At 43.9% G+C, this 24,944-nt stretch overlaps 2 protein-coding genes and 1 non-coding gene across 15 annotated transcripts in view; 1 reads left to right on the forward strand and 2 right to left on the reverse strand.

Moving 5' to 3' along the window:
• Positions 1 to 12,847, forward strand: part of Pfkfb1 (6-phosphofructo-2-kinase/fructose-2,6-biphosphatase 1) — a 59,202-nt gene extending 46,355 nt beyond the window's left edge. For 4 of the 8 annotated variants that reach the window (XM_060375245.1, XM_060375247.1, XM_060375244.1 and 1 more), the window contains 6 exons: positions 254 to 400; positions 2,495 to 2,599; positions 6,916 to 7,045; positions 8,571 to 8,633; positions 9,829 to 9,893; positions 10,230 to 12,847. In XM_060375245.1, coding sequence (XP_060231228.1) covers positions 254 to 400; positions 2,495 to 2,599; positions 6,916 to 7,045; positions 8,571 to 8,633; positions 9,829 to 9,893; positions 10,230 to 10,289 — 570 coding nt within the window. In that variant the 3' untranslated portion in view covers positions 10,290 to 12,847. Of the gene's footprint in view, positions 1 to 253; positions 401 to 2,494; positions 2,600 to 3,864; positions 3,974 to 6,915; positions 7,046 to 7,220; positions 7,363 to 8,570; positions 8,634 to 9,828; positions 9,894 to 10,229 lie in introns of those variants that run through there. The other 4 variants (XR_009588462.1, XR_009588461.1, XM_060375246.1 and 1 more) reach the window with 4 other exon arrangements.
• On the reverse strand, positions 12,845 to 24,194 carry Tro (trophinin). 6 transcript variants are annotated; one of them, XM_060375243.1, is made up of 13 exons: positions 24,173 to 24,194; positions 22,231 to 22,300; positions 20,842 to 21,996; positions 20,129 to 20,233; positions 19,966 to 20,029; positions 19,685 to 19,764; positions 19,205 to 19,296; positions 18,508 to 18,587; positions 18,372 to 18,414; positions 17,911 to 17,973; positions 17,336 to 17,450; positions 13,201 to 16,583; positions 12,845 to 13,061 (listed from the first exon to the last, which is right to left on the reverse strand). In XM_060375243.1, exons 2-12 carry the CDS (start codon positions 22,273 to 22,275, stop codon positions 13,212 to 13,214), a joined length of 5,214 nt encoding a protein of 1,737 aa, XP_060231226.1. In that variant the 5' UTR covers positions 22,276 to 22,300; positions 24,173 to 24,194; the 3' UTR covers positions 12,845 to 13,061; positions 13,201 to 13,211. The 6 variants fall into 6 exon arrangements, with proteins under 6 accessions (XP_060231226.1, XP_060231220.1, XP_060231221.1 ...); XM_060375237.1 differs by lacking the exon at positions 24,173 to 24,194 and adding an exon at positions 23,609 to 23,742; XM_060375238.1 differs by lacking the exon at positions 24,173 to 24,194 and adding an exon at positions 23,522 to 23,668.
• LOC132650276 (small nucleolar RNA SNORA11) lies at positions 17,607 to 17,739 on the reverse strand. The gene has a single exon (XR_009588646.1). It is a non-coding gene; the product is annotated as a small nucleolar RNA SNORA11 (small nucleolar RNA).
• Positions 24,195 to 24,944: the final 750 nt, after the last annotated feature.

Raw genomic sequence — 24,944 nt, forward strand, 5'->3', positions numbered from 1 at the left:
TCAAGAGTATGTCTTTATGTAACTTTTTACAGTACTAGAAATAGAACCCAGCACCTCAATATCTGTTAGGCAAGTGCTTTACCTCTGAGCTATAGTCCCAGATTTATGTTTATAGAAATTTAATCCCCAGTTTCTTGATTGTCCATTAGGACTTTACCATTCATGAGATATTTGAACTTGTTCTTGTGGCTCCCTTGGTTTTACCATTCTCACCCCCCCCTTTTTTTTTCCTTTCTCTCCTTTGTACTCCTAGTATGCCTATGCCCTGGCCAATTTCATTCAGTCTCAAAGCATAAGTTCCCTGAAGGTGTGGACTAGCCACTTGAAGAGGACCATTCAGACAGCTGAGGCCCTGGGTGTCCCCTATGAACAATGGAAGGCCCTGAATGAGATTGATGCGGTAAGATGGAAAGGGTTAATGTCCTGGCATGTAGGGAGGTGGTAATTCTAGGCTTATTTCATGGGTTACCTCTACTCCAGGAAACCTTTTTAGTTTATCAAATCTTTCTATGTTTTTTGTTTGGTTTGCTTTTTTTTGTCAGCCAACCATGTATAATAGAATATTCTGTGTCATGGGGATTTTGTGAAGCCCAGATAATCCCAGCATTGCCCTATGGAAATGTCTCTGGGGCATCTTCATGATTTTTAATTTATGTAAAGGACCAGTCCACTGTGGACAGTGCCGTCTATAGGCAGGTATATGGGATATATAAGAAAGCCATCTTAATGTGATCCTGAGAGTAAGCTAATAATCACATTACTTTCATGGTTCTTCCCTCTGCTCCTGCTTGAGTTCCTGCCCTGCCTTCCCTTAATGATGAAGTATTATCACCTAGAAGGGTGAAATGAAATAAACCATTTCCTATCCAAGATGTTTTCAGTTGTGGTTTATACAGCAAAAGAAACCAAACTGGACAACTTTTATAAGGTAGTTGTTATTTTAAGCAGGTTGCCTAAAGTGAAAATAAGAAGGCAATGGACATTTCCATGGGGAAAAAAAGCCTCACAGTAGGCCTCAGAGTAGAAGAATGAGAACAGTCTAAAAGGATCTTTGTGCACCTCCTTTCCTATGAGCAATGTCCATTCAAAAAGCCTGATACTGTAGAGCTGTTTGTATATTCTAAGTACTCTGTTCCTTGTGTCTGAAGGAAGGCTGATAGATAGACCAAAAAGACAACAGAGTCTGGTGACTCTGAGCAGCATGCAAGCAGGGTTTAATTGAAACTTACACATTTTGAAGGAAATATCAGAAACTGCATCACTTTTTACCACCAGCACTAGCAGCCTTGCCTATGGAGGCTTATTGGTAGTCTTGGAAGCTCTTAGAATTTATCTTTTCAGACCCACTTGGAAACCACTAAAATATATTAGTTTTTGCCTTATGAAGTACCTGTAGATACATTTTTCCCAGTGATACTGAAATAGAGGACAGGTCAAGAAGGATCAGGAAGGCTACACAATGGGAGAACATCACTGCATTATGTACTTGCACAAAGAGTTTCAGGCACTTGCCACAAGTATGCACAGGTGCACACATTTACTTCACAGTCACAGGAACCCTAATCGTGCTAACCATGCACACAGATTTAGAAACAAATATTGGCACAGCATATCCATATATACATTTCATAGGGAAACAGGTAAGCAAACGATTGACATGTGTACAGCACTAATACCATGGCTTCAAGCATATTTCTTTAAAATTTACAGACCTCAGAAAAGAGCACACAAATACAGATATATAGCAGAAACATAATGCAGAATGTATACATTGGCATATATTGATGATATATGCCATCAATACACATAAATAACACACACACCAGAGTCAGCCACGTGGTCCTATTCTCAGATGCTTAGACACCCTGTACATACACACAGAGAATATAAATGCACTACATATGCATAAAAAGATATGTAATGTACACACAAACTCAAGGCTTTGAACATGTCTCACATAATAATCTTGCTGCATATACTTAGAAACACAGTACCAAGTCCTTATTTCTCTATATTTATAGCAACATATATATACATACATATATATATATATATAATTTACACATATAGAACTAACTACTGAGGCAATCACAGGAAAATATCATATACTCAACCTGAACACAACCCATCCATTTATCCTCACAGACACACACAAGCCACATACCTCACAAACACATACACACCCTGGCAACAGGTACAACTCAAGAGCTACAGTCACAAAAAAATAGGGATTATACTATTCCATAATCATTGGTACCAAAACTGTATGAAAAGCTGTGTATTTTCCTTGTCAAATATATTGTTCAGAAATACTTTTTTGTTTTTGTTCTTTTGTGTGTGTGTGTTTTCGAGACAGGTTTTCTCTGTGTAGCCTTGGCTGTCCTGGACTTGCTTTGTAGAGCAGGCTGGCCTTGAACTCACAGAGATCCACTGCTTCCCAAGTGCTGGAATTAAAGACATATGCTACCATGCAGCTCAAATACTTTTTTAATAGGGTGTCTGTGAGGAGATGACCTATGAAGAAATTCAGGAACACTACCCCGAAGAATTTGCACTACGGGACCAGGATAAATATCGTTACCGCTATCCCAAGGGAGAGGTAAGGTTTGAAGGGGTGGCCTAACTGCTAAAACTCCTCCCCTGTATCCTCATTTCCACAGTTTCCTAAATAACTTTAGAAACAAGACAAAGCATGTTTTCAGTAGCTGCCATTTGTCAAGGTACATGGTCCTCAGCTGCAGACAAGCTGTTCCTCTTCTATTAAAAAATATCTATTCATTCATTTATTTATTCACTCACTCAGTGTGTGAGAACATGCATGCCATGGCTTGTGGGCTTATGGAGGTTAGAGAACAACCCATGGAACTCTGTTCTCTCCTTTCTCCATATGAATCCTGCGAGCAAACTCAGCTCATAAGGTTCAGGGATAGGTGCTAGGACCTTCTACTCCTGCTTTTTAAAAGCTACGTATCTGCCTTATAAGCACTAGTACTTTTAGTGGAACATACTTTATCCAAAGCCTTGTATTTGTCATTTCCTTACTGGACAACTTGAAATAGCTCAATATACTCTAATTCTGTAAGATTTTGTTGCCAACTTGCCTAAAGCTCTGGGCTCTCTCAGCAGGTGTCATCATTCCAAGGAACAAAAGCTATTAGTTTAATCAACTTCTTGGCTACCATATGAAACAGAATATAATTTTCTTGTCTCTATATGAGATGACAGCTTATTGCTTTCAATCCAGCCTCTACTTAGCCAGTTCTGCATTTTAGTGTGTTTATTAGTCATACTCCATTTCTGATCCAAACCCTTATAAAAATATGGACATCTGGGAAGATAAAACAGTAGATATTATATTCAGTCACAAATCACTTTAATATTTTCATCTTCGTCCTCAGAATGAACTTTATGAAGTCAATGTAATTTGTTCTCACTTCCTTTATATATATTTTAGGCTATGTTATTAGAGGCATACAAATTAAAAGCAATATTGTCTTCTCACTGAATTATATATGTTTCATTAAGAGTAACTAAACTTTTTTCTTACTAATGCTGTTTGCCTAAAATATATATATATATATATATATACTAACACAAATCTAGCTCTACATGTTGGCTTCTAAACATTTGCTGAGTTCATCTTTATTTGCTCACTTTCAACTTTTCTTAGTTATTTTGTTTGATTTATGTCTCTTATAAGCAATTTATAGTTGGATTTTGTTGTTTTTAATCCAAACTGAAATATGACTTTTGAATGCTAAGCTTGGTACATATTTTTTTTATTGTTATTTCAGACTTTTTAACATTTGTTTCTATTGTCTTGAACTTTCTATGCTTACTTTATTTTTCTCTTGCTTTCCTTAGGAGTGAGTTTTTCATCAATATGTGTTATAATCTGTTTCCAGATTCTTGTGGAGGTTACGCTTAACTTAAAAAAAAAATCATCATGGTTCTTTCTGTTTTTGAAGATATCCCACTAAGGGTATGAGGTCAACATATTGTACTTTAAAATCACTCAGAATAATTTGTTGTGTATTGTTATACAATTATCTTGAACATTAAACTTTTTATATTTCTTTTTAAAATTAATTAATTTATTTAATTGCTTTACAGTCTGATCCCAGCCCCCTCCCTCCTCTCCTCCCAGTCTCACCCTTGTGCCCCCTCCCCTGTTTGCTCCTCTTGTTCTTTTAATTAAAATTTTCATACAATATATTTTGATTGTTTTACCTTCCCCCAACTCCTCCAGGATCATCCCTACCTTCCTATTTGCCCAATTTTGTTATTCATTCTCCCCACTCACTGTCCCTTTAAAAAAAAAAAACACTGAAACACAAAAGTGAAAACTAAGACAAACAAGAAACTGTGAAACAGAAATCCCAAAACAAAGCAAAAGGCTCATACACAAAACAAACAAAAACCAAAGCATGGAGTTTATCTTGTATTGACCAACTACTCTCGGTATAGGGTCTGCTCTGAAGTGTGACAGGTCTTTGGAGAAGACTGACTTTCCCTTTGCCAGTGGTCATCGGTTGCAAATAGCTTCTTGGTTAGGGGTAGGATCCCATGTCCACTTCCCTCTCTCTGTGGTGGGACCCTGTCTGGCTTGAATCTATGTAGATCTTGTACATGATGTCGGTGTCTCTGAATTCTTACTTACTATCAGTCCTGTTATGTCTGAAAGACACTGTTTCCCGGGAGTCATCCATCACCCCTGGCTCTTAAAGTCTTCCACTCCAAAGTAAGATCCCTGAGCCTTGAAGGGAAGGGTTTTATGAAAGCATACCACTTAAGACTAAGTGTTCCAAAGTCTCTCACCTTCACACATTGTCCAGTTGTGGGTCTCTGTGTTAATTTCAATTACTCTAAGAAGAAGCTTCTCTGATGAAAGTTGAGTGAGGCACTGATCGGTGGGTATAGCAGTATGTCAATAGAAGTCACTTTATTGTCATACTCCTTTAGCAGAATAATAGTATTAGATTTAACATTTGTGCTATTACATCTTGTGGGCAGGTCACTGTTGTAAGTCACAGGGTTTGTAGCTGGGTGACATTGGCAGTCACCTTTCTCTGGTAGAGTACCTTCCAGCACCATAGATGCTAGTCAGTAGGGGTAAAGTTTAGTTGTGTACCAGCTCCACTTTTTTTATGTTGGATGACATAAGTTATATCTTCAGCAATAGGTCCTTACTGTCAGATTGTGGGAACAACCAATAGTCTGCAATGTTTTGTGCAGGTCCATGGGACCCCTTTGGCCAATGATTCAACGAGATGTAACCCATTTTTGGGCCTGGAGGTTTTACTTGGTAACATAAAGATGTCTAATTGGGACATTGTCTCCTTTATTATATAGTGATTCCATTTAAATTCATTTCATATATGTATATATTTTAAGAAGCTTCTACAGTGGTAGGTTTACATGTAGTTTTTCAAAGACCTTTAGTGTTAGTTATCTCTCTGCATATTGCCACCTTTACTCTGCTCTCCTATACCCCTCTCCAAGAAAAAGGAAATAGAATATAATGTTATGGAGAGATAAAGGAAAATCGAGAATAGGCACATGTGGTATTTTAACATATATGATAACAAGATCTAAAATCAATGTCTCTGCTGTCCCCCTAAATAATACAGGATCTTTCAAACTTCACTAACTTCCTGTTGTTTTATATTAATCATGTAACCTCAATGCCTAAATGAACTATTACTGTCATAGTTCTTGTTACTATTACTTCATGAGTCATTTAACTAAATGTTTCCTGAGCCTTTGATCATTTTGCTTCTATCTCAAGTTACATTTTTCCATCTTGTTGTAAACGTTACTCTACTAAAAATATGTCAGTAGTACTTTTTTTTATCTAAAACTATCTTGTGGGTGTGTCCTCAGTCATTGCTGATAATTGGTTGCATATAAATCTCTCAGTTGACTGTTGTTTTCTCAGTCCTTTAAAGACTTTCTTTCATTGTCTCTCTGTTTCTACTGTGGCTAAGAATTTTTTTCAATTTCATTGCTTCTTTTGCTCATTGGCTAAGTGGAAAGTCTTTATATCTTTGTTGCCTTTAAGCTTTACTCTTCTATGTCTAAATATTAATTTCCGCTCCCCATCTCCTCCCCTCTTCTTTCCTTTCCTCTCCTTTTTTTGTCCTCCTCCCCACTCACTCTTCCACTTCTCTCCTCTATTTTTTAGTCTCTTTTTTCCTTTTTCCTCCGCTCTCTTCGGCCCTTCCACTCCTTTATCACATCTCTTTCTTTCTCTTTCTCTCTTCCTTTCTTTTCTCATTCTGAGGTTCACATATAAGGCTTTCTACATGTCCTTTACACTATCAGCCTTTTGAAATAAATTGTTTTAGAAAGCTTTTCATATTTTCCCATCATAACCAAAGAGAGGAAGATACATTTTCTCATTGTTTCCCTTTTTCCTATGGTTGGACTTTCTCTTTTTCCTTTTTTTTTTTTTTAAACTTTCATGGAGGGTATAAAGATGTGTCCTCTGACAGTCTCAGATTTATGGATTTATGTTGAGCTTGAACTCCTAGTGTAACTCTTGGTTAATGAGAATGCCAAATGTCCTGAAATAACTGTGGTAGCTACACTTTTTTTTTTAATTTTCCTTCCTCCCTCTTTTTTTTTTTTTCTATTTTGAAATACTACAGTTCAAAACTTTTCTTAATTTTTGAAATGCCAGTTGTACAGTTAAGTAGATTTTTTTATAGTGGGTGTATACTGTTGTCTTTTAGCCCACACTTATTGATTGGTTCGTTTAACAGATGAGAAACTAAAACCCTGAGAAACAACTGATTTACCTAGTCATACTGTTGGGTCAACAATTCTGGCTCCCAAACCAAGTTTTCTTCTCTGGGTAAATATGCTTCACTACCACCATCCTCTCTTGTTACCAATTATTTTTCTTTTCTTTAGTCCTATGAAGATCTGGTTCAGCGTCTTGAGCCAGTTATAATGGAGCTAGAACGACAAGAAAATGTACTGGTGATCTGTCACCAGGCTGTCATGCGGTGCCTCCTGGCATACTTTCTGGACAAAAGTTCAGGTAACATTCCTCTCTCTGTATGAAGAACTGATATAATTTGAGATGCTGATATCAGCAATTAGAAGTTTATGTCTTAGTGTTTAAAAGCACAGTACTTTAAAACAAGGATATCTTGGCTCAAACTTGTTATATACATCTGTGCTTATGTCTCCATTTCTTACTCTCTTTCACACAGAGACCATTCTAGCTGCTCAGGCCCTCCCTGGGAGCAAGGTTTTATCTTCATTATTCAAAAGAGTGATGAAAGAAAGCCCAGAGAAATTACATGAATTACAATATATACACACAGAATCACAGGTCTATGAAACCTTCAGATTGTACGTAATATAATCTTGTTCTGTAAAATGGTTACACAGAGGGCCAGAGAGAGGAGACCATGGAAGAGTTGGGTCAGAGACTTTAGATAGGTTACCTCTGTTCTTGTAATCTGTTTCTTCATATGAAAAGTAACAATGGACAGGACTCAGAACATCATGAAGGTACAGTGTGGTCATAAACACACACAAAAGTAATTGGTCCAGAGCTTGATTATGACTATTGACAGTTAGGATGAACAGAATGAACTTCCAGGAAAATGCCCCATCCTGTTATATCAGGAGGTTGTGAGGATGTTGGCACGCCTTCAAAACCTACAATTAACCTATAGGACAAGATATCATTATAAATGATGTTGTTCCAGTTAAAGAAGGACAGTAAGGATATGTATTACAGCCTGGAGAATGGTGAGATGCATGTCAGGATAAAGTGCCTAGAAAGCTGCATCTCCAGGACTCTGAATTCCTCCATGGTGGCAGCTATAGACTGCAGTGGCAGAATAGGCATCTTGTCTTCCGACTACCCTGAATTTGAGGCCCCAGACTGCCAAGGCCCAGATTCCCAAGCCATGGTATGTTTACCTTTGAAGCCGGTTTCCTTATCTGTGGAATAAGCCAGATCACCATTCTCAGTCTGTCTGATAAGTAGAAACACTGGTCTAGATAGGAAATTGTACATAAATGTTCACAGTCACTTTCTGCATGATCATCAATAACAAAAAAAAAACAGTTAAACAATCTGGTTTTGTCCATAAACAAGTTGTAAGAATCACAGAGAGAGACAGAGACATGGGGGTAGGGGACAGGGATGGGAGATTGCTGCCTGAGCTCAGGAGAAGACTGTAAAAGTAGGCAAATGCCATATGTGATCCTTGTGGAGTAGACGTCTCAGAGGTTGTATAGAAAGTTCACCTGGGCAGAGGGAAGCTTGCCTTCATCTCCTTCTGATTCTGTAAGTCAAGAGTTGAGGTCCCTTGGTGAGTACCTAGCCTTCCTGTGGGACTCACTCTGTCCACCTTTTCCAAGGTGTCTTCCCCCTGTTCACAGGGGTCTTGCTCTTACAACTACCCACCATAGAGAATATGGTGTAAGTAAGTCCATGCTGGGGCCCAAGAAGGAAATAGAGGTAGAAGTAGGAGCACCCAGCCAGACCATATGTGGCCCTCTGCCCAGTGCTACATCTCTCAGGGCTGCTTCTTCTTCCTTTCCAGATGAGCTGCCCTATCTCAAGTGCCCTCTGCACACAGTGCTCAAACTCACGCCTGTGGCTTATGGTAAGTACTCTCACACTCATCTATGGAAAGGTACTAGAAGCCAAGGGTCTGCCTCCAGCATCTACCTTTTGCTCTAGAAGGCTGTTGGGTGAGGTTGCTTAGAAGGCTGGCAGGATGTCCTGGTAAAGGTGGGGCTGGTGACAGTAGGATAACAAGGAAAAACTAGGCCAGCATCCCTATCTGGAGCCTAGCTTCTTCTGTCTCTGCCTGGGCACTGAGTACAGAACATTGTCCTATTTGTGTTGAGGCAGAGTTGTCCCCAGAAGAGACCTCAGGAAAATTCTAGGTAGGGGCGATATTGCAGAAAGGATTCAAAGAACAGTCTGGGAAGTTTAGATTCTGTTGGAGCATTAGTTAACACCGAAAGCTTCATAAGCAGGGAATGGGTAGAATCAAATGTAATCCAGGGTGTGAACAGGAAAAAAGGGCATACCAAAACCTGTGGAAGGATAGCTTACAGGAATGGCACTGAAGGGGCTACGATTGAGCAGTGGAACAACTCTGCCAGCCCTGGGCCCTTCTTTGGTCCTGTTGAACTTCCCAGTAATCACACCTCAGGTATGCCTATGACTGTCTTCTCAATAAATCTTGCCTGGGTTTGAGTATCCAGAACTACAGCCCAAGACTCTTCCACCTTGCATGGTATAGAGGCTCCATAGAACTCTGTCAATCGTAGATTCAATCACTGTTGATTGGTCAGAAGAGTGGGGTTGGTCACAGAGATCATCTCATTCCTTTGCTCATGTACAAATAAGCAACTGAAGCTGAGTACACATACACAAGCAGAGCTGGGAGGGTGACTGGTGACTTCAGGGCTTTTGGTCCTGGAATCTTTCCACAAATGCTAAAGGTTATCTGAATTCCCCTGTATTCAGAGGGAATATAATCTAGAGCAGTGGTCCTCAAGCTTCCGAATACTGCTCCTCATGTTGTAGTGACTCCCATCCATAAAATTACTTTGTTGCTACTTCATAACTCTAAGTTTGCTAATGTTATGAATCATAATGTAAATATCTGACATGCAGCATATCTGATATCCGGCCACCAAGGAATCAAGATGCACAGGTTGAGTATGACTGTTCTAGAGATTATTGACCTGGGTATGGGCAGTGATGATGGGAAAGGGGAATATATCTTAGGGAAGACCTGGCCTTATCCTGAGCATTTATAGACATATGAGTTATTCTTTCCTGAGGCTGCAGAGTAGAGTCCATCTACCTGAATGTGGAGGCTGTGAACACACACCGGGACAAACCTGAGGTAGGTGGGGTGCTCTATACCCAAGATGGCTGTTAACAACATACATGCTGAAAGTACCCTCCTACATGAAAAGGTTTCTTCAGCCCCAGGCATCCCAGATGTTTCAAATTAACCAGAACTCAGAATTGGCAAGAACCACAGTCCAGTCCCATAGAGACTCAGGGCTTTGACAGTCTCTGCCAAACAGGCCTCGGACTGATTCCCTGGCATGCCTAAGAAAATGGCCAGGACCCATGCCTTGCTGAAGGAGGGGTGCCTGACAGCGAGGACAAGAGGCAGGTCAAGGACTGGGACTCTATGCTTCCTACTAACCCTTTTTCCGGCCTCTCTCCTTAGAATGTGGACATTACCCGTGAACCCGAGGAAGCCCTGGATACTGTCCCTGCTCATTACTGATTCTTTTCCAAATAATGAAGAGATTGTCATCATTGCCTTCTGCCTGTAGGAACTGCTGTTCTTGTTCTCCCTAAGCAAACTCTGGCTTTGGCCTGAGATTATCCTACCTCCAAGGAAGAAGTCCGCAGCAGCTCCCAAACAGATCTTAATTACTAGCTACAACTAAGGAGCCTACCTGATAAAGTTCTTTTAAAATAACTATTCTCTGATGAATAAAGACATTTCTTCCTGCCTATAGGACAGGAAGGGGTTATAAGGCTTTTCCCATTGTTCTCAACATCTCTATTCTAACCCAACTCTGCTGCTGTTGGTGAAGAATGAATGGATGAGGGTGTCTGAGATGGAAGAATCCTGGGGTAGCACCCTCAAAGATGGAAAAGATAGGTCCTTGTGTTTCCTGTTGTTTTTATACTTTGGTAGTCAAGGTGTATTCATCTTTATACTCAGAGAATAATCCAGTTGTTGGGCCAAGGTCTTCAGTATCCTCCAACTCTTGCTACCATTCTGAGTAATCTCATTGCCTCTGTTAATGTTGCCATCAGCATCCTCCCTCAAATTGAGTGTGTCTTCCTCAACTTCAGTGATTATCTGTTTTCATCTGTGGCATCCTCTTTCTGGGCTAACTTGTCCATAAAACTGTATCATCCTTAAGACTTTAGAAGCACAGCACATCTCCACACCATAGGCATTCATGTGTTGTTGTTGTTTTTTTAATTTTCTAAATTTTCATTAATTATTCACTTTGTACCCTGGCTGTAGCCACCTCCCCCATCCCCTCCCAATCCCACCCTCCCTCCCTCTTCTCCTCCTATGCCCCTCCCCCAGTCCACTGATAGGGAAGATCCTCCTCCCCTTCCATCTGACCCTAGTCTATCAGGTCTCATCAGGACTGGCTTCTTTCTCTTCCTCTGTGGACTGGTAAGGCTGCTCCCCTCTCAGGTGGAGGTAATCAAAGAGCCAGCCCATGAGTTCATGTTAGAGACAGTCCCTGTTCTTAATGAACGGTACCTGCCCTTGTTCATCATTATGTTCCTTTTGAGGACTCCATTTTCTCCTACTTTATTACTTTCTCAGTATTCTTCTGTCCCTAACCAACTTGGACCTATCTCTTCAGCTACTGTCCATACACTAACCATTGTAGGTCAGATAGTAGGTACCTAACAATCTTGCTGCCTTTTTCCCTAGTCCTTTCATCACAATCACCTAGGAAGATCCAAGTCTTGAATCATCCAGAACTTTTTTTCCCTCTGGGACCTACTAGGGTTGTACATCACTGCTTGAAACAGATTTGTCCACTTTTTTTTTAATTTTATTTATTTTTTTTTAATTTTATTTTTCTTATTAGTTACATTTTGTTAACTCTGTGTCCCAGCTGTATCCCACTCCCTCATTCCCTCCCCAACCCCACACTCCCTCCCTGGTCTCCTCCCTGCCCCTTTCCAAGTCCACTGATAAGGGAGGACCTCTTCCCCTTTCATTTGACCCTGTTTTATCAAGTATCTTCAGGGCTGACTGTAAAGTCCTCCTCTGTGGTCTAACAGGACTGCTCCTCCCCTGGGGGGGTGGGGAGGTCAAAGAGCCTGCCCTTGAGATACTGTTAGAAATAGTCCTTGTTCCCCTTACTTTGGGAAACTACTTGGTTACTGAGCCACCACAGGCCACATCCGAGCAGAAGTTCTAGGTTATATCCATAGATGGTCCTTGGTTGAGTGTCAGTCTCAGAAAAGACCCTGTGCCTAGATATATTTGGTCCTTGTAGAGCTCCTATCCTTTCCATATCCTACTAACTCCCCTTCTTTCATATGATTCCCTGCACTCTGCCGAGGGTTTGGTTATGAGTCTTAGTATCTGCTTTGAAACACTGCTAGGTAGTCTTTCAGATGCCTTCTGCGGTAGACTCCTGTCATAGGTTCAATGCACATCTCATTTGTCTTTCTAAATGAGGATTGATCATCTTCGCCCATGTCTGCTTTCTTGATTATTTTCTTTAGGTGTGTAGATTTCATTATGTTTTTCATATCTTGTAGGTCTATATAAGTGAGTATATACCATGTTTGTCTTTCTCCTTCTGGGATACTATTTGTCCACTTTTACAGCTATCCTTGAATCCTGTTCAAAGTCAGGTTCACCCTGTATTTTCCGGCACCCTGGCCCTTTCCACCATTTCATACTACCTCAGTCAATTCCTAACTCTTCCATATCAATCCCCAGTCTCTCAATTGGCTCTGGCCCTACACTCCATACTTATATTTCTTTCCTATCCCTCTTGCTCCCATGTCCCTTCTTATTCCTATATTCTTAAACAGCTACCCAAAATTAATGTGAATTTTCTATCCATAGCTCTATTTACACTGTACCTCAGGCTTCCCCCTTCCTTATCTTTGTTCAAGCTATCAATTATTCTTTGGCCTGCCACATGTTCCCAGAGCTCTCTGACCCAGAGAAATACCCAACTTTTAGCAGCAGCCCCACAGTCCCCAAAAAGCCAAGTTAAACTCTAGCTGTTCTGCAAACCGAAAACAGCGCGTGTAGCTATATTAAAGGATGGAATAAAATCACGTTGCTTTGGCAAATTTAATGTAACTCTGATACCAAAATATGACAACACCACAAGAAGCAAACACAAAGCAGGAACAGCAGAATTTTTTTTTCCATTCAGCTGATGGGTAGTAGCTGCTTAGACTGCTGTGTGGACAATGATTCCAAAGCTGCACATGGCTCCATGGGAAGTACTGCTGCATTTAGCTTTATCTGTAAACATGGGGAACAGACCTGAAAAATGAAGCAGAATACCCAGAAACACGTTAGTGCTTGTCTTCATCTCATTTGGCCCTCCTATCTTAGGGTTTCTTCTAGTATCTCCTATTATAGCTCTCCCCATGGATTCTGGCTGAGGGAATATTGCAGTTACCTGAAACTTCACTAGCCGTAAGAGAAGCCACAGGTACCAAGGCTACTGGCTCCACCACCAAAGCCAGAACCGGTGCTTGGTCCACCATTGAATCCAGCATTAGTGCTCATTCCACCACCGAAGCCAGCTGCAGTACTTGGTCCTCCGAAGCCAGCTCCAGTGCTTGGTCCACCGAAGCCAGCTCCTGAACTTGGTCCACCACCAAAGCCACCAGTGCTTGGTCCACTGCAGAAGCCAGCACCAGTGCCTGGTCCACCACTAAAGCCAACAATAGAACTGGGTCCATTACTGAAGCTGGAGCTGGTGATGGGTTCACCAGTAAAGCCACTGCTGGTGTTGGAATCACTGCCAAAGCCAATGATGGTATTCAGTCCTCTGTCGAAGCTGGGATTAGGCCCACTGCCAAAGCCATTGCCAGTGCTGAGGCTTACACTAAAGCCTGCACCAGTGCTGAGTGTGCCGCCAAAACCTGTGTTGGTACCCAGGTCACCAGCAAAGCCATCACTAGTGACCAGTCCACCACCAAAGCCAGTGCTGCTGCCCAGTCCATCACCAAAGCCAGTGCTAGTGCCCAGTCCACCACCAAAATCAGTGCTAGTGCTTAGTCCACCATCAAAGCCAGCACTGGTACCCAGTCCCCCACAGAAGTCAGCATTAGGACTTAGTCCACCACCAAAATCAGTGCTGGTGCCTAGACCACTGCCAAAGCCAGTGCTAGTACCCAGGCCACCATTGAAGTTACCACTGGGGCCTAAGCTTCCACCAAAGCCAGTGTTGGTACCTAGGCTGCTTCCAAAGCCAGCACTGGTGCCCAACCCATTTCCAAAGCCAGCACTGGTACTTAGCCCATTCCCAAAACTGAAAATGGCACTGGTGCTGTGCCCCTCACTGTAATTGGCACTGGTAGCACCACTAAAGCAGGAGTTGGTGCTGGAAGAGCCGCCAAAGCATAGGTTAGTGTTAGATGCACTGCCAAAACAGAGACTGGTGCTGGGTGCTCCACCAAAACAGAGGTTAGTGCTTTGAGAACTACCAAAGGTGACGCTGGTAGTAGGAGCACTGCCAAAGCTAATGCTGTTGCTATGGGTACTACCAAAGTCAGTGGTACTAAGTGTCCCACCAAAGCCAACACTGGTACTGAATGCACCGCCAAAGTCAGGGCTGGTGCTTATTGCACCGCCAAAGCTGGCACTGGTGCTGATAGCGCCACCAAAGCCAGCACTGTTACTGAGCACACCACCAAAGCTGGCACTGGTACTAATGGCACCACCAAAGCCAGCACTGTTACTGAGCGCACCACCAAAGCTGGCACTGGTACTGATGGCACCGCCAAAGCCAGCGCTGTTGTTGAGAGCACCAGCAAAGCTGGCACTGGTGCTGATGGCACCCCCGAAGCCAGCGCTGTTATTGAGCGCACCACCAAAGCTGGCACTGGTACTGATGGCACCGCCAAAGCTAGCATTGTTATTGAGCGCACCAGCAAAGCTGGCACTGGTGCTGGTGGCACCGCCAAAGCCAGCACTGTTGTTGAGTGCACCAGCAAAGCTGGCACTGGTGCTGATGGCACCGCCAAAGCCGGCGCTGTTATTGAGTGCACCAGCAAAGCTGGCACTGGTGCTGATGGCACCACCAAAGCTGGCGCTGTTATTGAGCGCACCAGCAAAGCTGGCACTGGTGCTGATGGCACCACCAAAGCTGGCGCTGTTATTGAGTGCACCAGCAAAGCTGGCACTGGTACTGATGGCACCACCAAAGCCAGCGCTACCATTGAGTGCACCACTAAAGCTGGCACTGGTGCTGATGGCACCACCAAAGCTAGGACCGCCGTTGAGTATACCACCAAAGCTGGCACTGGTGCTGAGTGAACTGCCAAAGCCAGAACTGGTGCTAATGGCACCACCAAAGCTAGCACTGCTATTGAGTACACCACCGAAGCTGGCGCTGGTGTTGATGGCACCACCAAAGCTGGCACTGCTATTGAGTGCACCACCAAAGCCAGTACTTATGGCACCACCAAAGCTGGCACTGCTGTTGAGTGTACTGCCAAAGCTAGCACTGGTGCTATTGGCACTACCAAAGCCGGTACTGCTGTTGAGTGTACCGCCAAAGCCAACACTGGTGCGAGAAGAGCCACCAAAGCTCACACTAGTGCTTAGTGTACCGCCAAAGTCAGAACTGGTGCTAGAAGAAGCACCAAAAGAAACACTGGTGCTGAGTGTACCGCCAAAACCAGTATTGGTGCTAGGAAAACCACCAAAGCAGATACTGGTACTGAGTGTGCCTCCAAAGCCAGCACCAGAGCAGGGAGAGCTACCAAAGCAGACACTGGTGCTAAGTGTGCCTCCAAAGCCAGTGGTGGTACTAACTGCACCACTGAAGACAGTGCTTGTGGTGGGTGCACTGCCAAAGCTGGTACTTGTGCTGAGTGCACCACTAAAGCTAGCTGTGGTACTGCTAAGTGTGCCTCCAAAGCCACAGCTGGATCCACCAGTGAAACTGGCACTGGTACAAGGTGCACCACCAAAATTAACACTGGCTCCACCACTGAAACTGGTACTGGTGGTGGGAGCACCACCAAAGCTAATACTGGATCCACCACTGAAACTGGTGCTGATGCTGGGAGCACCACCAAAGCTAATGCTGGCTGTGCTGCTGAAGCTAGTGCTAGTGCTGGGAGCACCACCAAAGCTAATGCTGGCTGTGCTGCTGAAGCTAGTGCTAGTGCTGGCTGCACCACCAAAGCTAATGCTTGTTCCACTGTTGAAACTCGTGCTAGTGCTTGATGCACCACCAAAGCTAATGCTGGCTGTGTTACAGAAAGTGGCACTTGTACTGGGTGTGCCACTGAAGCTAATGCTGGCTCCACCACTGAAACTACTGCTAGTGTAAGGTGTGTCACCAAAGCTAATGCTCGCTGCACTGCTGAAGTTGGCTGAGGTGTTAGGTACACTACCAAAGGTGATGCCATTTCTACCACCAAAGCTACCATTGGAGTTGGGTATGCCACCAAAACCACCACTGGGGTTGGTTAGACCATTAAAGCTAATACTGGCACTGTCACTGAAGTTATTTCTGGTACTAGATCCTTGGTTGAAGTTGACATTAGTGGCAGGATCGGCATTTTCTTGGGCTCTGGATTCAATTTCAAAGGAAAATCTGCTCCAGGCCTGCGCATCATCACCCAACTCTTCCCTTGTTAGGCAGTCAATATCCATGTCATCCCAATTCCAGGGCCCAGCCACAGCTTCCTCTCCAATCCCCATTTGGGCTCTTGCCTCAGCCCTGGCCTCAGCCTCAGCCACAGCCACAGCTGCAGCCTGAACGTCCATCTCCACTGCCTCTCGGTACTGAGCAGCCCAGTCTTTAGGATCTTTCTTCTGTACCTAAAATGGAAATTATTATAAGAAAAATGGTCCTTAGAGTTATGTATGAAATAAATTTTTAGAGTTCTAATGGGTCAGTATGGATTTCAAACTTCAGGTCTGATAACTTAGGTATCCAAGTTATGTCCTTGGACAAGTTATGTTATATCACTGAGCCCAAATTTTCCCATTTATAATATGGGAAATAGACTATGTTATGGATTGAGTACATTTCTCCAAAATTCTTATGTTAAATACCCAATCACTAATCATTACTGTATTCACAGACAGGGCCTTTTATGGGTATAACTTCAGTGAAATGGGTGAGGCCTTGAGGCCTTGATCAAATAGGATTAGTGTCCTTAGAAGAAGAGACATGAAAATAAACTCAGGCTTGTTCTATGCTAAATCAAGATGCAGAAAAAGTTGGCATCTACAAGTCAGAAAGAGAGCCTACACCAGAAACTGACTGTACTACATGTTAACGTAGGGTTTTTATCTCCAGAATGGTGAGTGTATCAATTTCTGAATCTTAAGCCATCCAGTTATTAGTATTTTATAATTGCAGTCTAAAACTGACTAATAAAATACATGAAAAAATAACTAGAAAATGAAAGATATATATCTTGCAGTATGTATCTAGTACATTGATGAGGCTTTATATATTTATACACAAACCATTTGTTGCCCCACACTGTCTGTCAATGCACACAGCCTGCCTCAGCCTGGAGCATCCCATTCCCTTACCGTGCCAAGCTCAGGAAGTTCATTACCTTGCATGCAAATTTCAAGACTTTCATCTTGCTAGTCTCATGGTAAGACCTCAAGCCCCAGAAGAATTCATATTCAGGTGGTCTGCTGTTTGGGACCCTCTTGTATTCCAGATATCTTAGAGAAAAAAAAATGAAACTTGCTTCTAAACAAGCAAAACTATTGTTTAACCAGTAGGCCTCAGATGAAACAACAACTCCTCTAAACACCTAGAGAAAATTTTTCAAGGTTTTCCAGACCCGACTCATTCCCATGCATGGTTCTATGCAAAGCAGTTATTAGCAATACTTATACAGAACAGGATGCCACAGAAGGTTGTGTCTCCCATGAAAACTAACCCCAAATTCCTGTTGGTGTGTAATTAATAGATTGACCATTTTAGGGGACCCTGCTCTGAGGACACCCCAGTGCAAGGGTTCCAGTGGGGCTTGGCCACAAGAATTTTAGAACTCAGGTCTAGGACACAAGGTGCCCTTCTGTCTATAATGACTGGAAGAAAGGCACTAAGCACTTTTTTGAACCGGATTACCACACCCAGAGTACTTCAGAGCTACACAAAGCCTGGAGCATTACTTACTTTTGCTTCACGAATTCATCAGTGATGAGTTTCCTCACTTCTCCAAAAAGTGAATGTCTTACTCTAGCAAAGAAAAAAATAATCAGTGAATACAGATCAGAACTACCCAGATGAAGGGAGAGGTATTTCCCAGCATGAACAGATTCTATAGCCAATGAAGCAGTTCAATGAAGTGAGAATAGTGAGCATATGGCCATCAGAAGAAAACATTGGAGGCCTGATGGCACTTTGTCAGGGATGCCTGAAGGTCCACCTTACACCTCATCTCAGAACAGACAAAAGACAAAAAGGAGAAAAAGAAAGCAGAGTTCAGAACCATTTTGTCATTCAGCCAGATAAGAAACCCGCCATCCCTTCCCCATACATGCTCCACCAGACCACCAGGCTGATGCAATCCTGGAACCATCCTCTCTTGCCAAAAGACAACATGGACAACAAGTGCTGAAAGAGCCCAATCATACCCAGGGCGCAGCCCCAACTTGCGCAGCACCTCCCAGATGACAGCTGCAAGAGGAAGCGAGAAGGAGACAAGGACAGAAAATGAGCACCTGGAATTCAGACAACAGCACCTATTCAACTTCACACCTAGCCACTTACCCTCACTGGCCTTGTTGCCATTCATGAAAATGACACTCAGAATCACCATGAGGAGACCCAGCTTAGGTGTGTCCTTGGTCCTAAGAGAGTAAAAGAACAGAGAAAGTTAGGTCCATAAACCATGTCCTTAGATTCTTCAGATACAGAGAAATTCAGCACACTCTATGGTCCTAGATACTCCACTCAGTAAGATGGAAAACCACATGCTACCCCTACCTCAGATTAGGAGAACATGGAAGAAAGCCTGTCAACCGAGGCCATGTGGCATGCAGTCAACCAGAGTCTTTTCTTTCTCTCCCACAGCCCCAAACGCTCCTGAGAGAGTTCTTGATGGAAACTTAGTGACACTCCTGCTCTCAAGAATCATGGTCCACACCAGAAATCCCTCCATCCTTTGAGAGCTGCCCTTCCACAGTCAGGCCAGGCACTCCGTAGAAGACACAAGTAACAATAGGCTGATTTCCTGGGAGTTTGTTGGAGAGAAAGCCAACCTGACAGCAGGAATTCCCCACTCCAGGCTCTGAAACCCTTCTGTCAGTCATGATCTGGCCCCACTACTGCCCACAGGCATCCAGCCATGTGTAGGAGCTGGGACAGGGCCTTTTAGGCCCTCTTTCCTGAGCTGCTTAAGAGCATATGAAGAAAGGAATAGATGGAAGCAGAAGCCCCTCCCAACCCTAGCACATTCCCAGCTTACGTTCCCAGTATGCCTGCAGAGGACTCCTGAGTGCTGATAAGAATATACAGGCTACTTTGCTTATCAATTTCCTTCAGATTGACTCGAAACATCTGCCAAGTAAAAGAATAACCTGTGAGTTCTCAAAATATATCAGGTATCAGTTAACATGTTGGACATTCTGCAGATCACTGTATACCTAAGTAACGGTTTTGTGTGAGAGAGAAAATGCACATAAAGCATATAGTTCAGTACCAAGGACACATTAAACATAATATAAACATCCACAACTCTGATCAGTGAGCATCTGCAATACATGTGACAGTATATCCAGCAGCAGACAGAAGCCAGGACTCACCTGCATAGCTTTAGTACTAGCTGTGTTTCCACCACTGACTTGCTATGTGGTCAGTGGCTGCCCCTCCCTAGGCCACCATGTGCTCATTTACACAATCATGGTGATGTAGTAGATGCACCCATCCCCCAAGTCTGCCCCTTCACCTTCTCCAGAGCATAGCTTGCTCGTTCAATGATCTCTGGGAAATATTCATCATATTCTTGGATGACATCCTTCAGCATGTCTACAAGAAGGGGGAGACAGAAGATGCTAAACTGTACAGAGGCCAGATGACTGCAGTCTTTTACCAGCCCTTTGTGGTCAGGGCAGCTATGCTGAAATATGAGTGTGGCAGCTGAGATGGAATGAGAGATGATGGATGTAAAAAGTTACCCAAACAGGCCATGGGGAAAGAGTAATGAAGAAGAGAACTCAAGAAGGCTACCTGAGCGCTTGATAGGGATCTTTGTCTGGTCCTTAACCAACAGGTATTTCACCAATTTATTTGCCTAGAAAAGGAACAGTTGAGGAGGTATCAATACAGTAGAAGAACACTTGGAAGAAAATGAAGAGAAAAAACACACAACCTAAGTAGATTGGATTCTTACCCTTTCCTGCAAAATGGCCACATCTCGGGGTGGTGGAGGCCTCCGGCCCCATGGAATCCTCCTGTAATTACTCCCAGTTCTTTCTTCTCCATTGGGATGCTTAGACTTTATCAATGGAAAGAAAAAAAATGTCTGGAGTTAGCAAATGAAAGAAAATGTTCTCTCTTCTGAAAGTCCCCCTAGAGTCTACAGGGCCAAGACCCTCCCCTACAAAGGGCTTCCCCAACTCCTAGGCTTATCTTTCATTGACTTTTAGGCAACAGTTTATTTCACAAGCTAACCAAGGACATGCATGGCCTGGGGGCTTCCCCTTTTCTTTGGCTACCCCCATACTCTACTAGCTACAGGCCTTAGATGGATCTGTTCATCTTGTGCCTTTTTTTTTTAAATCTCTAAAATTGGGGCTTATAGCCCCCAGTTAATAAGAGTTCTCTTCAAGAAATCCACATAAAACCTGGGTAACTCTGTAACACAAAGCCTGTCACATGGTTAAACATTATGTAAATAGAAAATGAGTTATAAGTTGGTCTTGACTTATATGTATTTCCCTACCAATCTATGACCTACTAAAAGACACATTCTTCTCAACATATCTTATAACCTGTATGAACACAGGATTTCTCTTGAACTTGAAATGACCAGTAAATATTTATAGGACAAACCAAGAACCTAGGAATTGGAAAGCAGCAGAAAGCCAAGGATAAGGATCTTACCTTCCGGTTCCTCTTGCCCCGGGTTCTGGTTGTGGGCTCTAAACTCAACTGAGCCAGATAGTCATCTGCCAAGGCCTGGACAGCAGCAGCCACCTGAGTCTCAAGGGCACTTATGCTGGCCTGAGAGGTAGCCATCTGGGCCTGAGCTCCTTGGTCAGGGATTTGAGCTTGGCTTTCAGTTGCTCGAGTCTTAGTGGCAGCCTTTCGAGCCCTAGACCCTCTCCTGATCCGTACAGTGACAGATAGGGCATGGTTTGTTACCATTTGAATGGCAGGTGGAGCCTCAGAGAGCTCAGAAGCAGAATTTGAGCCTTTATTGGCAACTTTCTTCCCCTTGGGCTTTTTGGGCCTTTGAACTACAGCTGAGGTCTCAATCTGTCTGCTAGATGTCTCAATGGCATTTGAGGGCTCTACATATTCAGTGTCAGTATTTGTGGTCTTAGCAGTTGTCCTTTTAGCTTTAGAAGTTTTCTTGGTTCGGATAGTGGCTGCTGTGCCCTGAATACTACCTGTCTCCTTGGCAGCCTGGCCTTGGGTAGTGGCTGTGTGGGTGGCAGTCGAAGGCAGTGAGATTTCAGTGGCACTGGGTACAGTCTTATTGGCAGCTTTCTTTGCCTTAGAAGCTTTCTTGGGTTTGCTGACAGCTATCAAGGCCAGGGAATTGGCTGACTCATTGGCAACTGGAGACTGGATAATCGGTGAGGTAACTGGTAGGTTTAGGGCCTGTATGGGTGACTTCAGCTGTGTACTGACATCCTCACTGCTAGTTGGGGGTGCCTTGGGAGTCACTCTCTTTGTCTTGGCTTTCTTGGTCTGAGCAGTAATTGAAGCCTCATTACTGGCTGCCTCAGTAGTAGCTGAAGCCTGGCTGATCTGAGTGAACATTGGTAGGTTTAAAGCCTGCAAAGTTACTTTAGGCTTGTTGTTAGCAATATCATTGGCAGGTGGGACTGGAGGGGGAGTAGGTGTGGTCTTAGTAGCAGCCTTAATAGAAGTCTTCTTGGTCTTGCTTTTCTTAGGCCGGCTGGCAATTGGTGGGTCCTTGGTTGCCGACAACAGGGTATGCATCAGCAGGACACTGTCCTTTTCTGTGCTCTCAGTCTGTACATCTGGAGAGACAGGAAGCCCTAGGCTCCCAGGGGGAGGCATAGGGCCCTACATACTTAGGATTATGATCTGTGGGCCACTGGCATCCCTATAGCCACCCCTCTCTGCAATGGCCTCTCCTCCCGAGCAGTTTGATTGAAAGGGGATGGGGAAAAGGGGGAGAAAGGACCGTGGGAAGGGGGAGGGAACACCATGCAAAGGAACACTGAGACAGGTTAGGGCCCCAGGGTGGTAAGTAAATTCAGGGCAAAACAGCCTGGTAAGAATGCAGAGAGGTCTCACCTGGAATGTGGGCATCCGATAACCATAGTCATTTCTTCTATCCATCTTTCTGAGAGGCTAATAGCTGAGCCTAAAGGGAATAGGCCTGGGTTAGAGAAGAATAAGGGGTGTTGATTCATCAGAAGTCTGGCTAAATTTGAAGGATAAAAGAACTTGCCTAATTTTGGGTCCCAAACCTTTTTGGGTTTGCCTACCTAGAAGCCTAGGGCTTTTGGTTTCCGAGCTCCAGCTTCTTTCGCTTCCAAGATGGCAAATCAGTTCTACGACCTATACCTTAATACCCTCTACCACACCGCAACCTGACAGTGCGCATGCGCACCGAACAGGAATGAACACAGGCACACACGCGCGCGTGCACGCGCACACACACACACGCAGACACACACGATAACAGGTTTTCCAAATGCGCCTGGTCCTCAAGGCCCTCAGTACGCATGCGCTTTGGAAGACAGGACCATCTCTAACCATCTCATTTAGACATATGCCCCCAGCTCTCAGAGCTACAGAACATCTCGGTCCCACCCGCTTCCTCTAACTGCACCACGTCTCAGTCCACCCTTTCCCCTCAGAATGGCTCAGGCTCCGCAGGGCTGCTAAACGCAGCCCCTCCTCCGCCCCCTCCTCCGCCCCCTCCCCCGTTCTTCTGTGGCTGCGCCGCCTGTCAGCCACTCACCCTGGCTGTGGTTCCGCAATCCTCCGCACCTCCCACCTCTCCGCAAGCCCCCTCCCCCCGCGCCGCAGTCGCCTCCGCCGACACTACCCCCCCCCACCTCGGTCCACGTCTGCAAGCGCCCGGCCCCGCCCTTTCTGCAACATGGATACCCCACCCCCAAATCCAACAGGGATACCCTTCGTGATTCCCAGCTCCCTCACCCTACCAGGTCAAACCAGTGCTAACCGGATCCTAGCCCGCCCTTTCTCCCTTCCAAACCTGGTCTTTTGACCGTTTAAAGAGGATTCTGTCGCTCGTTTCTTGGTGCCGATCCAATCCATCGTTTTCGTAGCCCAAACAGGGTCCACCCCCTTTATTCAGCTTGATCCGGATCTCTTACCTCCCTCCTGAACTCGGTCCTCCTTCCTTTTTGCTACAGCCAGAACGTTTTCTAGATTTCCTTTCCACAATCCCAACCAGGTCTGTATCCCTTCTTTCCATCACCAATCTGAGTCCAGACCTTCCCGTAGCCCAAAATTTCCACCCCATGCCTTTACCCAGTGAGAATTAGGTCCAGGCACCTCTAAACCCACCACATCACCACACTAGAATCTGAATCCCGGCAGGTTTTCTTCAAACCTTAATGTTGTATGAAGCCAGTCACCCCGAAGCCACAGCCTTGAAGCCCCCACAGGGTCTTCAGCAACGCTGGCCACCTCAGCTCACCTCGCCCTCGTGAGCGGAGAGGACGTCTGGTCCCTCCAAGCCTCTCCTCAGGTCTGAGCTTGTTACCCGCCCCCTGGCCGGAAGTGGTCCTGCCTCTTTCCGCCTCCAGAGGGGGTCTCGGTCCCTACCCTCCCGCCCAACACCCACTCTGCCTAACGACTTCCTGATCTCATCAATGTAGCTCCTCTTTTCTGTTTACTACCTCCTATTCAGCATTCACACCTATTCTCCATTTCATTTCTCTGTTGCACATTCTGTGTCCTTGTTATTTGATTTTTCTGTTTCTCCTGCAAGAGAATGACCTCAGCGCTCCCACGCCTGTCCCGACAACACTAATTACATGTCGTGATACACTGTGAGAACAGAAGATTATGTTGCATTGATTAATAATTCTCAAATAGGTCTAGATTAAGATATTTAGAGGCTCTAAACATTAAAAGGATGCTCACAAAGCGTTCATATACGTTTAAATAATATGCAGTAAATTAAGTATATATTTTAAAAGTAGATGTAAGAAAAATCAATTAGAACCTGTCAGATGGCTCAGCGGGTAAAAGCACTTACCACCAAGCATGAGGACCTGAATTTTATTCCCTGAACCACATGGTGGAGGGAGAAAATCCATCTTCCAACAATGTAGGGATTATTCTCGTTGTCTTCACAACTCGGCTTTCACATCACACAAACACATATGTGCATGCATATGCACTCCAGCACCCACACACACACACCTTAAAATGTAACAAAAATCCCTGAATGTTTTTATTTATCTCAAAAAATTTCATCTATGCTTTTTTAAAAGACGCAGTATTTGAAAAATATTGGAGTGGGCATTTTGCAAAGCACTGATGTAATTCCAGAACTACTTGGGAGGGAGGTATTGAAGGATCTTGAGTTCAGGTACAGCCTTCTACAGTGAGACTCTGTATTTAAAAATTATACGTGTCAGCCGGGTTTGGTGGTGCACGCCTGTACTCCCAGCACTTGGGGAAGTAGAGCCAGTCAGATTCTGTGAGTTCAAGGACAGCCTGGTCTACAAAGCAAATCCAGGATAGCCAAGGCTACACAGAGAAACCCTGTCTCGAAAAACAACAACAGCAACAACAAAATTATACATGTATATATATATATATATATGTATATATATATATACATACAAATATACACACACATGTTTTTTTCTCACGTTCTTCTTTTACTGATGCACTGAACAAGGACTTAGGCTGTCTCTTGTGATATAGCACACTATTCTGCAGTGCAGGAAACATTTTGTGGCACTCACTTTTTTATTTAATGATGTCAAACTGAGTAGACATCATTATGTCAGATAAAAAAG

This window comes from Meriones unguiculatus, chromosome X (assembly GCF_030254825.1).
Source record: "Meriones unguiculatus strain TT.TT164.6M chromosome X, Bangor_MerUng_6.1, whole genome shotgun sequence".
Lineage (NCBI taxonomy): Eukaryota > Metazoa > Chordata > Mammalia > Rodentia > Muridae > Meriones > Meriones unguiculatus.